Below are 16,088 nucleotides of genomic sequence, written 5' to 3'. Positions count from 1 at the left end.
GAAAATATGATGCACAACAACCGTATCAATGTCAAGGGAGAGAATAAGCATATACAAAAAAATCAAAAGTGAATGTTTGTGAAATTATATAAAGATCATGCATAATTCAAATGATGAAATATTAAAGGATACTCCTAAACCCTGCATTGCACATGTTTCCAGATATTCTCAAAGTATTAATCAGGTATGTTAATTTTTTTTCTCTTTTGGTCATTAAAAAGTTTTATTTTTTTTATGTGGAATGACTTGTGGAAGTTAGGGAAGGGATCCTGGGGAAAACTCTGATGATATAAAACCAGAAATCATCAAAAAATTTATTTCAAATAAACTGAAGGGATAACATGAATCATTTTGGGACATGCAATTAACTGTATGTTCAAAGATGCATGAGCAAACTGCCATTTGTCTGCAACTGCAACAGTATGTACAGTGAGTAGTTAGTTGCCTTTCATTTTGATGGCTCAAATAAGCCACTGAAGCACCAATTAGCTGACACTGGTGGCAATTATCAGTGGGCATAATGGCAAAATATCTTTTTTTTTATATTGTAAAATTTTTTCACAAGCCAAAAAGAAGGGATAGAGAAGGATGCAACTCAGTAAATGCCTTCTTGAACTTTTTGGGAGGAGTGGGGGTATAAAAAAAAGAATGATATATGATCTTGTCTCAATCTTGGAAACAAAAACATTGTATTGAGTCATTTTTTTTTTTTGCTTTGCAATGTGACAGCATTTGGGGTGGGCTTGGCCACTTGACACCCACTTCCATTCTCTTGAATTGAGCAGGTATGTCCCTTGAGTATAGCACAAAAAGAGTTCTATTGTGAATGGTTAAAATCCATTCTGGCTGTTCCCAGAGGGAAATTGTGCACAAGGTTAAAAAAAAAAACATTGAATAATCGTAAAAGTATAGGATCTTGGCTGCCATTTTATTGAACATAATTTAGTTTGCTCAAATTATTTTATAAAATCTAAATCAAAAGTTATTGAGTGAAGATTATTTGATCAAAGGCCAGCTTAGCCTCTGAGTGAAAATATGTAATTAGGCTTTTAAAAATGCTCAATTAAGAAAAAAACCCAGCTTGTTTTTGATCTCTTAGATAAATATGTAATTAGCAGCTTTTCCTTTAAAATGGATTTTATGCATTCCACAGACCAAAATGACTGTAATAGAGTAGACCTTCAAAATTATTATGTATTTATTTAAATGGGAAATGTGTTACCTAGGAGAAAATTAGGTTTAAAACCAAATCTCAAGTAATAAATTAATACATTTCAAATTTCAAGATATCTTCTTTTTTAAAATTCCAGAAGAAAGATTAGATTACTGACCATTGTCCACCAAGTTTTGGCTTTCTAGATGACTTGGTAGGGTAAGATCAGAGTAAGAAAGAGGGATCACTAAGAGCTCATTTCTTCTCTGCCATGTCCCACTGCAGAGTCAATCAGTAATATCTAGCTCAAGGTGAGAGCATCAAATTCTGAAGTATGCTGTAATATTGGATGGTTCCCATTTTATTTTCTCTTTTGAACTCCTAAACCATGAGACAAGAAGTTTTTTACTGTATTTATCTTTGAATAAAATGAAGACAACAGCAACAAAAAATCTCTGCCATGATCTGCCATGAGGCCAGGTCAAACCCTTGTTTTGTCAAATTTTGAGGGTTTCCAGGACTACAATTTGTCACAGAAGCATAAAAGACATTTTCACCTTATTCTAAGGTTCAAATCAGTTAACTGTGCCTGCAATGAGCCACTCTGGATGCAATCAATTACAAGGGCAATTTTGGTGTGAACTGATTTGGTGTGCAAATATAGGCCCTCCAAAATAAGAGACCTGAGGGAAACCTGGTTGACATTCATGTCTATCATACTTTACTAAACCATCTTATGACTTGTAGCTTCAGAAGAAAGTCATTTCAGAATTCAGCTACAGATTAAAATGTCATAGATTATATGAGGATCTGTGGAACTCAGATGTGTCTTCGATTTTCATATGGCTCAAAATACATTGTACTAAACAGCAACTCCTTTATAGGCACAAGGAAATATGGGGATACTGAGCTATTGCTAAGATTTAGAATTTTGTACTTAATTTTTAAGGCATACTTTAATTATATTTTATAATAGACATTTTAATATTAATATTTACTTTTCAAACTTAAAGTTTTTCTTTATGCCAACTCCCCCCCATTTTCTTTGCTTTTTACCTCACACAATGTATTTTTTTTTAACAACATAGCTATTGTAAAACATCAAACTTGAGTTCTGCCATCATTGGTTGCTAATAAATTAATCTCTTCATAAAATCTCAAGATACAAATATGGGGCAATTTGGAAACTCAAATTCCTTTTGCAATATTGCTACTTCAAAACCTGACAAAGCCAGCTTCTGAAATTTGAACTCACTAAGAAAAATTAATGTATTAGGTAAATGTAAGGAAAAAATAAATCAAACCCCAAACATTTTGACAGCAATTTGTGTTTTAGAAGAATCATCAGTACAATTCTGAAATTCCCAAGAAGGCATAATCTGTCATTTTGGTACACCTATTTTACCCCTGTGTTGCAGGCAACAGCTTTTAACTTCCCCAATTCATAAATGTAATTAAATAATTACATTAGTGCTAATTAACATGAAACTGCAGATTATTTAAGCGCAAAAAACACTATTCAACTTCTTAATTATTCTTGTTCACACAGCATTTCCTTTTGCTCAGGCGCCCTAGGTGCAAATAAAGCATCCCATCTGCTCGTAATTAGAACTAAATAATTTCAGAGAATGTAGCTTATCATTTTGACTGCACATTTGATTAAAAACAGTGTACAAGCAATATCCTGGCTTATTGGCGGAACAGCAGACACACACACAGGCCCATGTTCTTCTATCATTAAAGAAGATCGAAAACATTATCTGTTATTTCAGGGGGGAAAAAATACAACTTTTTAGTTCATTTCATACAGATGAAAGCGAATTACAGCAAATCACCTCTCCACTGAATAGCAGCCCCCACATAATGACTTTATTTGCTTAATCCCCAAATTAAACGCCGTTTCAAGCGAGGGCCCTGTGTTATTACTCTCATCATGTCGAGAACATTTTCCTGCCGAGACCAATTTGAATAAAACAAGGGGCCTTCCTTGAACTCAATCAAGGAGCCATAATGTGGTGGGTAATAGAGGTTGCTGATAGATTTGCAGGCAAAAGTGTTATACCTAATGATGGGATATGGATAATAGTCCTCCTGGAGGTCCTGATGCGATTCCAGTTGGCTGCCAGATGCTAAAAATCAAGAAGAGCATTGATCAGTGACAGGAAGCTGTAGTGGATTCATCTAGTCAAACTTCAGCTGTTTTTTTCCACTGTACAGTTAAGCCAGGCATAAATTATATTAATTGATTTAATTACATACTTAAAACATCTTCCCCAATTAATTTAATTAGGTGGCTACATGATGCTACTGGCAGGGGAAGATTAGAGGCAGCTCACTTAATTAACAGAATATGAATGAAAAAAAAGAGAAAGCAAACATAAATGAAATTGTGAGCACTAATTAAAAGGCTGTCTGCAAACTTAAATACTTTCTGACAAAGTGGTGACAGCAATGTAGACAAGAGGGGGATTTTTTTTCCTAGCAAATTAAAGTGCCAGAAGGTATATATAGGAAGAAAAGGTAATGCAGTTAAAAACATTGATTTTCTGACAGACCTATCTCTGGTCAACGTGAACAGACTTTTTCTATAGAAAAATTGTAACAGATTTTGTAGCTGCAAAATCATTAGATTGCTGATGAGGATTAAAATATGATGCTTGAACAAATGGATGGTTAAAATAAGGGAAAGAGGAAGGCAAAGGGAAGAGAAGCAGATACACGTCTTGCAATCGTTCAAGCAAGAGATGTTTAGAGAAGGAAGTCTGCCATAACAGCTGGCAGCCTCATGCACCTTGGCTCGAATGTGGAAATTCTCCAGGTGTCTTTTCCGTTCTTCCTTCAAGAGCTTTTTCACTCGAGCCTTGTGACTATGCAAAAGCCAGTTGATAGCAATCACACCTGAAGCCCACTTCTGCCTCCGGAAAGAAGAATAGGCTTTTCTGGCCCGATAGCATCGCCATGTTGCTTGGATCTTGATAATAGCTTCCTCAATTCCCCCTTGCCCTTTGTACCTCTGACCTGGCTCCTCAACTAACTTGAGGATATTAGCTGGATTCTCTATCACTGACAGGAGGTCGAATTTAGTAGGTCTTGTGTTAAGTTCAAAGTCAGGAAGAAGTGCTATCAAATGTTTCCCTTTTATCTTGACTTCAGGTATTGCATAATCCTTGAGAAACTTCTCAATGTGTTCCAAGAGAGAAAAGATATTTCCCCAAGATAAACAAAAATGTTCCTTGAAGGCTATGAAGTCTAGAGCATTCTGATCTATTACTCCATTGTAAATAAAAAAATCATAATCCATAGGTGATTTCTGAGGTAGAGCTGGTGCTAATTGGGGAGTCTAGAGGAAAAAAAGAGAGAGAATGTTAAAACAGATTTAGAGTAATTGTGATCTTATCTAAATGAGTGGTCAAGACGCACTACCACATTATCATTTACCACTCAGCTGTGGGAAGATATGGATCTGAAATGAATTCCTAGTATTGATTTAACATATACATGTCATAATGACAAAGTCTGGCCAGTATATATCATAAAACTCATTACAAGAAGAGGACCTTAGGGTTCACTCAAGGAGATTAACATTTTTATAGAAGTGTGCTAATTGCTCAGGGGAACTATATGAGATCAGATCATATAGAAAATAAAGTGTTCGGATAACTTTGATATGGTCAGCTGACCCCATAATCTCAATGATTTACCAGACTTGGTTTTATAACAGTGTTAACATTGCTTTCTCATTCATAACATGTCTACCAACCCTGAAAAAAAAAAGTGAAGTTTTTCTCTGTAGAGACACTATGGTTACTTTAAATATCAAAACTGTCTGGGCTTTCTGAATCCCTAGAAGATGTAAAGGCTGTTTCTCCTAAGAAATTTAAATTCGCAAATTTAATTCCAATTTTCCTATCAATTTTTCTTAAAATCAAGAAATGATTTTTAACAGGGGAAGATTTTTCCATATTCCTGCAATTCTACATCTCCTGTTTCTTTTATTTGTCATGTAACTTGGGGTTCAAACCTAGAACATTTATATAAGATTCTCTTCACTGATGGAAAGAATTATTACTCATCACTGAATGTAGGTGCATGTGAGGGATGGAGTTGGTGAGAACCTGGAATGAATGGTTTGTATCCTCTCTCAGAGCTCTCACCAACTACTTCCTTCACACAACACTGAAGTAATCATACCCTGTAACAATGCATCTTTTATGCGTAAGTACCAGGCTGAATCCCTAGTTCGAGTTTTGAGTTTCACATTCAGTTTTGAGCTTCTCTGGTTGTATCCCTGCATCTTCATAAGAAGCAAGCTTTGGATGGTGAGGGCGTAAATCAGTGCCATCTGAAGGAAATGAAATTTTCCTTCTGTGCATGAGTCAACCAGTAAGTTTCAACTAATAACAACAACAATGATAGAAGCTGCACCATTTGCCGTCACATAGAAGTTATTATATCTTGGGCCAGGTAATCAAGAAGACAAGGTCTTGCTTTCCACTTGGTAAGTCAGATGTCTGTTGCTAATTCTATTTTTTCCCCTTGCCTAGGAAATCTATGAACAAGTCATTGTTCCTGATGTCGTATCTGCTCTCATGATGTTAACATTTTTCAGATAAAGAAATTTTCTTTTTAGTATATTAAATCCTAAAGTTAAATTACCCTCTGTATGTTAAGGAGATATCACAAAGTTCCAAATGCACAATGCATTCATTCACTCAATAAATTTTTCTTGCAGTGCATAGTATTGTGCTAGAGATGGCTATGTGATATTTTCTTTTTCCTTCAAAGTTCAATAATAAACATAGATTCACAAATAAAAAGCTATCAGAGAATAGTACAATATAGAAATTTTTATTCTACCCTCAAAAATGCTAACCACATGATATATTTGTATACATATACCATATATATATATATTTAAAATTCCTCTTTTTTAATTTAAAATTTTCCTTTCTGGTTCTATATAGTAGGATTAATTAGTGTGATATTTGATTGTATGTGTACAACCTATATCAGATTATTTGCTGCCATGGTGAGGGAGAAGGGAAGGGAGGGTGGTAGAAAAGTATGGAACTTAAAAGCTTGCAAAAAGATGAATATTGAAAACTATCTTTGCATGTAATTGGAAAAAATAAATAAATTAGTGTGATATTGCAGGAAAAATGCTAAAATTAGAAAAAAGAGAAGTGGTCAAACCCTCTCTCTGATTACTAGCTCTGAAAGCACAGGCAAATCACTTTACCTCACTGTGACCCAGTTTTTCTTCTGTAAAATGGGAATGATAATATTAAGATAGCCACTTCAAGGGATGTCTGTCGGAAGAAGGGATGCTTTACTCTTAGCAATATGCTTGGCACATGTAGGTGTTTCAGAAATATTTGATTGGTGTTAAATAGAAATGTGAGTCATTCTATTCTATTCTAATGAAAGCTTCACTTAAACATGAACTTCCACTAACTTTAGAGGCTATAAATCATGTAAGAGAGGCATCCTAAAAATAAGTTAGCACTGGAGTAGTTAATTTACAGTTGCTTCAAGAAGTAAGATTGATAGAAAACTCCTCATAAAAAGATAGTTAACCTTACTGATCCACCAGGATGTCAAGAGATTTCAACCTGTCTGGCAGGTTGAGAAAAAATCATTTATCTCACATCAATAAGAGTTACAGAAGCAATTCTTTCTTTAGCCAACATAGACATTGGCAGGAGAGTCTTCAGCTCCCAGGAGAAGGCAAGTGGCATGCATTCTGATGGAAAAAGCCTGTGGCTATACTCAGCTTTGCTTCCAAGAACTGGTGCTGACAAAGATGGAGGTGAGAATTCAGGGAAGAAAAATAATACTTCATCATAGGAAACCAGATACTCAAAACGATCACAGATGGATAGCATATAGAGTTGGCTAGTTTTCCCATCTAAAAGTTTGGTCTTAACAATAAGATCCTCAAACCTCTCCAAGGCAAGAGGGTACAGATTAGGAAACATAGAGAAACTAGAATGTTGTAGTGAGAGATTTTGCTGATTATATTCAATGTTTCTTATCATTAGGGAGGCTCCTGCAGAGTTAAGACAGTACTCAATCTATAAAAATGAAATAAACCCAGTAAACTGACATTCTGAAATAAAAGAAATCTACCAGGAGTAGCCTCATAGACATGGTGCATCCTCAGGGAGTTGACTGGGCACTACTACTCATTCGTTTAATGCTTCTTGAGCTTTTGGGTACTTAAGATACCTTTCTTTGACTGCTGGGACAGAATAGCCCCAAGGGGTTTTACAAAAATTAACAGTTGTTGTTTTAGAACAAAGGGGCTATACCTCCACACCTTCTTGGATGAAGCTCCAAGAAAGACCTGCTCTCAAAGGAAACACACTCTTGGCCACCAGCAAGACCACTCAGGCACTGGAGAACTATGGGTTTCGAGTCAGCTAAAGCATAACTATAGTACATCTGTCACAGGGAATGCCACACTTGGGAGCACTTTAGTCTTAGAGCAAGGAAAGACATTCCTCTCAAGAGAAAGGCTTCCCAAATTAAAGCAGTGTATCAGCAGAGTGAGATCCATTGAGCAGGTAAAGACAAAACAGCTTTTTAGATAGCTAGGAATAAGAGTCCTGATTAAAGGTCACACTGTGTTTTGGGTTCTAGGTGTGCCTCTGTAATGCTTTCCATGTAATTTGTCACCATGAATATAAGTTATTATTATGAACACATCATCTACTATTGTCTGCTTTATATTGGTGAAGTGAATGTTTTTAGATAGGAGGTGTGACTGACTCAAGAGGAGTAAAATATTAGTTATTTTTCCTGTGTTGGTGATAGTTTTAAATTGAGTCATCTTACCTGGTCACCCTCAAGCTAAAGCATATACATTTCTGACGTGCTTGATTGGGGTTAGGTATGCTTTCTGTGGTTTCCCAAGTGGAGTTTACTCTGTGTGAAGCTAATTGGCCTACACAGATCATAAAATGTGACCTTGACCTCATTAGCATGGGGCCTCTAGCCAACTAAGACAACTGGTCATGTATACTTTCCTTTGTTTCTAAAATGCAATCAATATCCAAGTAACTTCCAGAATCTCTGCCACACTTATCAACTTAAATTTCAAAATGGGGTAAAAATAAATAATCTAGGAGCATAACACAGCAACTTGGAGAAGGCAGATTTCATTAGTGTGTACCCCCTCTACCTATGCAGACCACACCTGATTTGTGTCTCAGCTGATAACTTGAGGAGTTGTTGTGGCTGAAAAACTCATTGCCTTAAGGGTGAGCCTCGAGGAATTTAGCTATGCTAACCCTTGGATAATGCCTACATTGGATAATGGCCATCACTGTGAATCTATTTGGTAGGACTTACCAATGCTTCTTCTCTTCTAAGCAAAGTCTTAAAAGAACCCAGAACCACTTTCACATTATGATAATTCATCATTGTAAGAGATTAAATCAACAATTAAAGTAAATAAGCATGTATTAAGAAGCAGACACTATACTGAATCCTTAGGATACAAAGAAAGACAAAAAAATAGTCCCTGTGTTGAAGGAGCTCTCAGTCTAATGGGGAAAATAATATGCAAACAACTATGGAGAAATAAGATAATGAGGGGATAAATGGGACAGGGAAGGTACTAAGATTAAGGTGGATGAGACATTTGCCCTGTACAATAGTAGAAACTATAAATAAGTAGTTGGGAGTTTAGCACTCAGAGAAGTGTCTTTTGTTACCCCAAAGATCACTATACCTCAGTGTAACTTTTCTTGTTATTCTTTTTTTTTTTTTTTGGCAAGGCAAATGGGGTTAAGTGGCTTGCCCAAGGCCACACAGCTAGGTAATTATTATTAAGTGTCTGAGGTTGAATTTGAACTCAGGTACTCCTGACTTCAGGGCCAGCACTCTATCCACTGCGCCACCTAGCTGCCCCCCTAAGTTATTCTTCAATACATTAAAGATCTCCAATGTTAAAACTGTTACTTGATTTTTTTTTTAAAGCACATATAAATGCCAAAGACTCCTGGGACTTACATAAGTATTCAGAGAGTAGGAAATACTTGTTAGGGTACTGGAGGGGGTGGTTTTGAGAGACAACATTCAAAAAGTTACAGAATTTTAGAAGTGGAAAGGACCTGAAATATTTTTTAGTCTAGAGTTTCTAGACCTGGCATCCAAGGATAGAGTTACTGATGCGATTTTTCCGGGAAGGAATCTGAGAACTTGGGGAAAAAATCACATCTTTATTTTTATTAACTTCTAACTGAAATGTATTATTACATTCTAATTTAGAAGTCAGTGAGTGAATGTGTGTGTGTGTGTGTGTGTGTGTGTGTGTCTGTGTAAAGAGCTTAATCCATTTGCTTTAGCAGACTGCAAAAAGGGTCCATGACAAAAGAAGTTTAAGAAATCTGGATACAGTCTGACTCCTCATTTTACAGAAGAAGAAACTGAGGCCCAAAGTGGTGAAGTGACCTGTCCCATGCTTATCAATTATTTAAAGTAATATCAAATACAAAAGATTCCAAGTTTGATTTTGATTATCATTGAATGGGGAGGGGAATGTTTTCATGTCAGGAAGGGAAGGGAGGGGAGGGAAGGGAGAGGAGAGATTTTTGGTAGCTAATTCACAGATGATAAGTAACCAATAAAACTAAAAAGATGCTCACCTTAAATCTACTGTAAAGAGCTACCACAGTAGAAAGATTTTTCTAAAAACATTTAAGCTCTCTATAAGTTTTAAAGGAGATGATATTTGCAGGATTCTGATTTGTAGATGTAGAATTGGACAAAAATAGCAGAAGGTGATCATAGCCCCAAATTGCTATAGCATATGGAGAGTCAGAAGGACCTATTACTCATAGAAAATACATACTGGTAGCTCACAGATGCAGCCTATGTAGATCACCTCTGGAAAGCTAACCACAATAGGAATGACTTTGAGCAACTTCTCTAAAGTATGAATTTTTATACTGAAGATGGTCTTAGAAGAATCTTATACTAGCATTTCTTCACTGAAAGGATCAAAATTATACTAATGATCTCTCAAAGATATTTGCTTATTCTCATTCTTCTAACTCAAACAGCACATAATCTTAAAAAACTATCAAGTAGTGACTCCAAGAATCTTTTTTTTTGCCACAAATTTGGAGTAGAAACACTTTTTTCTGTATGTGGATAGTTTAATTTTGTCCCTTAGCCTCATAATTAAAATTGGTACTCACACCATAAACAAAATACATAATTTAAAACAATGTCACTATGAATAGTAAAAAATCTTTGCCAATTGTTATAAATTAAAAATATCTTTATATCATAATAGCGATGCTTTATTACTTTATAGATATTTTCTTATTTGAATGTCCCAATAATGAATTAGGAAGCACAGTGGTTATCATCATAAGTATTCACATTTAATGGATAAGGAAACTGAAACTCAGAGATAGTTTTTGGACCACAGCTAGTTCATATCAGAGGCAATACTTTAACCCAGGTTTTTCCTTACTTTTAATCTAAGATTCCTTCCATTATACTTCACTGTCTTATCTGCACAAAGCCTAGAATGACTGGTTCACTTTTGAAAATAAATATGAAAAAATAAAGGTGAGAAAGTAATACTTTCCACTGAAAATAGCAAGAATGATTTTAAGATTAAAAACAAAACCAACATTTTTATCCTTGTCTTTTTTCCCGGTGTCTGTCTTCTTTTAAGATAAAATAAGTTTAATGACATGAATGATGGGAAAATTTGTCTGAAAAAATAATCACTTTATTTTTCTTCCTTAAGGATATGATTTCTCTCTTATCACATTCAGCTTAGACCAATGTATACCATGGAAACAATGTAAAGACTAACAGACTGCCTTCTGTTGGGGGGGGGAGACAAGATTAGGGGGAAAATTGTAAAATTCAAAATAAATAAAATCTTTCTAAAAGTAAAAAAAATTAAAATAATCAACCTCAAGGTTTTTTTTTTCTATTTTAATGACTATTCCTATCTCTAAAGTGAAATCTGAACTTAAACCTTCAGAAAAAGACAAGAAATGAATCTTTCAGTTTAGTAAAACAGCATAAACCCATACTAATCTTATGCTCTTAGAAAATGATTCCTGTTTACTGAAGAGATATAACAAAAGAATCATGGAATGTTAAGACTCAGAAGATCCACTAACCCAACCATCTCTTCATTTTACACATTAAGCAACCCATATTCAAGGAAATTAAGCTTTATATGTAATGTTTGAAATCTTTCAACTATATTAGCTAAATAATTGCCTGAAAAGAGGAAATGAATTTAAATAATGAGGGATGTATTATAGAGATAAAAAATGTTTAATTAACATCAATCTTAACCTGAATTTGCTGACCAGATCAGCATCCAAGTTCATTCATTCTATACCAAAAGGAAACCTGGAGTAAGTATGAATCATGTGACTATTGTAGTTAAGTAAATAATAGTAGATAGAACTCTGACTTGGGAGTCAGATCTGTGTTCAGATCCCCAAACCTAGGAATTCAATCTCTCTCTCTCTCTCTCTCTCAATTTCCTCATGTGTAAAATGGGGATATAGCACCTATCTCTTAGGGTTGTTATGAGTTAGTGTTTACAAAGTACTTTGTAAACTTTAAAATGGTAGATAAATGCTAATATTACTGTTGTTGGAAAGAATCTCAAAGGTCATCTAGACCAACTCCTTTAAAAAATTAAGTAACTTGCCCATAGCCATACAGGTAGTATCTGAGGAGGGATTCAAACCCGGACCTCATAATTAGGAGACCGAGGTACAACTCCTGGTTTCAGTACTTACTAGGTCCATGTTCTCGAATGGGTCCCTTAATTTCTTATTCTCAGTTATATTACCTGTAGAATGGAATGATTATAATATGTACACTTATCTTTAGTGGCCTATTGTAATCTGTGTGGTGCTATACAACTGTGAGCTAGTGCTTGAGTAATGGAATTTTCTGAAGTAAGAGAAGAGAAACACTAAAATTGCAAAAACATGGACTCTACCTAGAAAAGAAGTTTCTCCAAGCAATTTTTTTGTTTCGCCAAATGTTTCCCCCAAACATTAGAATTTTAATGTTGCAGTAACATATGTAAGACACTAGTTAAAATGTAAGCCCCTTAAAGGCAAGAACTAGTTCTCTTTAATCTTTGTATTTATTGCACTTAGCTCAGTTGGCCTAGAACAGATACACAGAGTGCTTGTTAATTTACTGATGTTTGGGATAGTAAAAGATTTTATTTTCTAATAATGATGAGAATATTAGGACTCATTAAAATATTCAAAATTATAATTGTGGATAATTAGAAGAGTAAAAATTCCATTTTTAATACAAAATGAACTCTTTAGACAATCTTCCTAAGAAATTAATTAAAAGAAGTTCTACCTTAAGGGTGTCAAAATAATATGTGATACTTTTCTCTCCTCCCCTGGGTTATTCCCCAACTCTCACTTTTAGATTGTTAGTAGGTTGGGTCCCCATAAAGAGAGAGTAGCTGTTGCTATCCTTGGTTTCTATGGGCAACCCTTTGGGTAATTGCTCTTACTTCTGTTGTTGAACCCCCACAATCAGAATTCATATTAAAAGACACTTATTCCAATGATACAACCACAGTATAAGATCATAGGAATATAAAAGTTGAGCTTGAAAGGACTTCAGATGTCATCTAGTACAAAGCTCTCCTTTTACAGATGAGGAAACCAAGACCTAGATATGTTAAGTGAATTATATCAAGTCATACAGATAGTAAATTTCAGAGGTTTCCAATTCATGTCCTATCATTCAAAAGTCAGTGATATTTTCATGTTATGATGGTAATAAAAAAAATGCCTCCCTTCCATAATTTAGAATGTACTTTCCCACAAACATACACAGGAGCCTTTCCCAGTCCCTGTCACCGATAAAACCTTTGCTGTGAGACCAGTCTTCCAGTTTCACAGCATGCATCTTATAATTTTTTGCATGTCACTTCACACATTAGAATGTGAGCTCCTAGAGGTGAGGAACTCTTTTTTTTATTTCTTTGTAAACCCATCCCTTAGCATAATACCTAGTGTGTTGATATTGCTTTGTTATTTTTCAAATCTGTCCAATTCTTCATGACCTCATTTGGAGTTTTCTTGGAAAAGATGCTAAAGTGGTTTTGCCATTTTCTTCTCTAATACAGTTTACAGACGAGGAAAAAGAGGCAGGGTTAAGTGATTTGCCCAGGATCATACTACATGAAATCCTGCCAAGGCAGTATTTGAACTCAGGTCTTCCTGATTCCAGACCCAGCACTCTACCCACTATGCTAATTTAGTCCTCCAGGCCAGAAATTGAAATATCAATCAGTCTTTCACTAATACTCATATACCTATCCCTTTTTAGGTTCTCCATCCAAGTCTGACTCAATTCTTTGTTAAAAATCCAATCTGGTAATTTGTTTTCTCCGCCATTTCTGGTAGTCAACTAATTAGGACATCAGTAGAAATGAAAGCTAATATAGATGACAGAGACAAACTAAAAAGCAGAAAACTGAATTACTGCCCAGTATGATAAAAAAAATTAAATTACACTTGGTAACAGCTGAATAAGAGTGCAGTGAAGTGTATAATATATGTGAGAAAGATTAAATGCAAAAGTAGTTAAGATAAAAAAGTTTGAGCACCTGAAGAAGTGAGCTTCTGTTATCTACCAATTTATTTGTATGCAAGAGCACATTCTACAATGCAGTCTGATAAAATAAGCATTACTGTACATAGAGAAGGGTCTCCTGTTTTGTCAGTGTAATATAAGTCATAGTTCCTAACTGCCCAATGACAAGTAAATTGAATGAAATGAGCTCCAATGGAACTGCTTCTAGGAGTTTGAGTGAAGCAAGTGTGAAATGGCAGTCAAGAAATGTTTATATATCTCTGTTTGTATTGAGATAAAGACTAACCAGGAACAGATTAGTAATAGTCCTACTCTGCTCTACTCTGGTTATATCCTATCTGGAGCATCATATTCATTTGTGGGTACCACATTTAAGGAAGGACATTGCTAAACTAGACAAAGTCCAGAGGAAGGTGATTAGGATGATGAAGGACTTCTAGATCATGCCTTATATAAAGATTCATTGAATGAACTGGGTGTGTTTAACATAAAGGAAAGAACATGTAGAGGGCATATGATAGCTGCTTTTGTGAGAGTGAAAGACTATTGTTGGGGAAGTCTTTCTTCCATCCATCATGTATCCCTGGGAAGGTAATTCCAGATTCTCCTTTAAGAAAGTCCCAACTAAAGCTTTCTATCCCTGGAAATCCCAAACCAATATTTTCTCCTCTCTCTTCATTTAAACTGCCAGACACTTGTTTTTAGACTTGAGTTATCAAATTCATTCTGTAGTTTTCAGAAAGGTGATACTATGGAAGAGTAGAAAGAACATAGATCTGGAGATTAAATGATTAGGGGTCTAGTTCTGTGTCTGCCAAAACTAATTGGGTACCCTTAGGCAAATTACTTCATCTCTTTTGGGTGGGCCTCAGTGTCTTCATCTATAAAATGAGTTGGATTAGTTGATCTCCATGGTCTCTTCCAGGACAATTCTGTGATGATGACATCTTTATAGATGAAGAACATAAGATCTGGAAAGAATGGAGATATTTATACTTTAGTAGGTCATTAAATTCCTAATTTCACTGGAGTATAGGAGGGTGCTGCCACTACTCACACCTGTGAAATTTGCCACCAATTCACAGTTTCTCATCCTTGATTCTTTTGATATTTTTTATTGGATACTCAAGCTGTACAGCTGGCATCTTTCATTCTTGCTATAGATCTAGTCCATCATTTCTGGTCATATGTATGTTAGATGATATCCTTTACACCTGTTCATTATGCTAGAGTCATAATTAGTCATGCTACTACTTCTCTTGATGAGTGGTTAGTGACCCATTGTCCTTTGAATCATTTGTAGTTCTGATTTCCATGAGATTTTGATATTCCATGATTCAAAGACAGATAGTATAAATGAGAGAATATTAGACAACAAGGATCTTGAGATCATTGAAAGTACCATGTGGTTTCCCAAATGTTATCTGGCCTGACTTATTTATTTCTGAGCTCAGTTCACTGTTCATTTGCATCATCCATCTAAGGTGTTCCTGTTAGTCTTGATAAACTCACTCAATGTACTGTTTACCTGACTGAGCAAAAACACATTTTTCATCCATTTGACATACAGATATTTCAACACCTTGTAGCATGGATGCACATTCCATTCTTTTTGTTTGACTGTGACCGAGGCAGCCTTAAACGTGTTCCAGAGTTAGATGAAATCAACAACATTCAGCACACAAAAAAAAAGGTTTACCTAGAGGACCTTTCTGTGACACAGAAAATCCTTTTCTTAGGACTTTGCATAGAATAAGATATCCTTTTATGTCATTAGTGAATGCTATTAGTGAGGATATATTTCCTTGTTTGAATGCAAAAAAATGAAATACTGATTGATGGTGAAGATAATGATGACCTTGATAGTGATGATGGTGGTAATGAAAGATGATCTATTCTTCTGAAAATAATTTTTTTTCCTTTTACTCTGATAGAGATGAATTACAGAATCAGAGGATCTTAGAAGGTCAGAATTAGAAGAAAAAAACTTTAAATGCCTTCTAGTTTACCTAATAATGTGTGAATTAACTTTAAAGTATTCCTAACTGGTTGATTCTAATATTTGAAGTTATAGGAAACTTAGAACCTCACAAAGTAATTTACTCTCTTTCTTTATAGCTCTGACTGATCTGGAATTCTTCCTTCTATTGATTCAAAATCTGCCTACATACTGCTTCTACTTATTGGTCTTTGGATCCATATTAACTCATTCAAATAGTCCTTAAATGTTCTTAACCTAACCTCTTAAAAATACTTGTAAAAATTTTTTGTCACTGGAGCCAGGAGGACTTGAATTCAAATTTGAGCA

The 16,088-nt window shown here is 35.1% G+C and overlaps 1 protein-coding gene across 9 annotated transcripts in view; it reads right to left on the bottom strand.

Annotated features, from left to right (window-relative positions):
* The window catches only part of IQCH (IQ motif containing H), a 281,126-nt gene that overhangs the window by 133,144 nt on the left and 131,894 nt on the right, over positions 1-16,088 (bottom strand). For 8 of the 9 annotated variants that reach the window (XM_074234458.1, XM_074234453.1, XM_074234454.1 and 5 more), the window contains 2 exons: positions 3,945-4,493; positions 3,216-3,282 (listed from right to left, as the gene is read on the bottom strand). In XM_074234458.1, coding sequence (XP_074090559.1) covers positions 3,216-3,282; positions 3,945-4,493 — 616 coding nt within the window. Of the gene's footprint in view, positions 1-3,215; positions 3,283-3,944; positions 4,494-14,627; positions 14,716-16,088 lie in introns of those variants that run through there. The other variant, XM_074234461.1, reaches the window with a different exon arrangement.

The sequence above is a fragment of the Macrotis lagotis genome, chromosome 4, assembly GCF_037893015.1.
Source record: "Macrotis lagotis isolate mMagLag1 chromosome 4, bilby.v1.9.chrom.fasta, whole genome shotgun sequence".
Classification (NCBI taxonomy): Eukaryota; Metazoa; Chordata; class Mammalia; order Peramelemorphia; family Peramelidae; genus Macrotis; species Macrotis lagotis.
The sequence above is the reverse complement of the archived record's forward strand: the minus strand, read 5'-3'. Positions and strand labels throughout refer to the sequence as shown.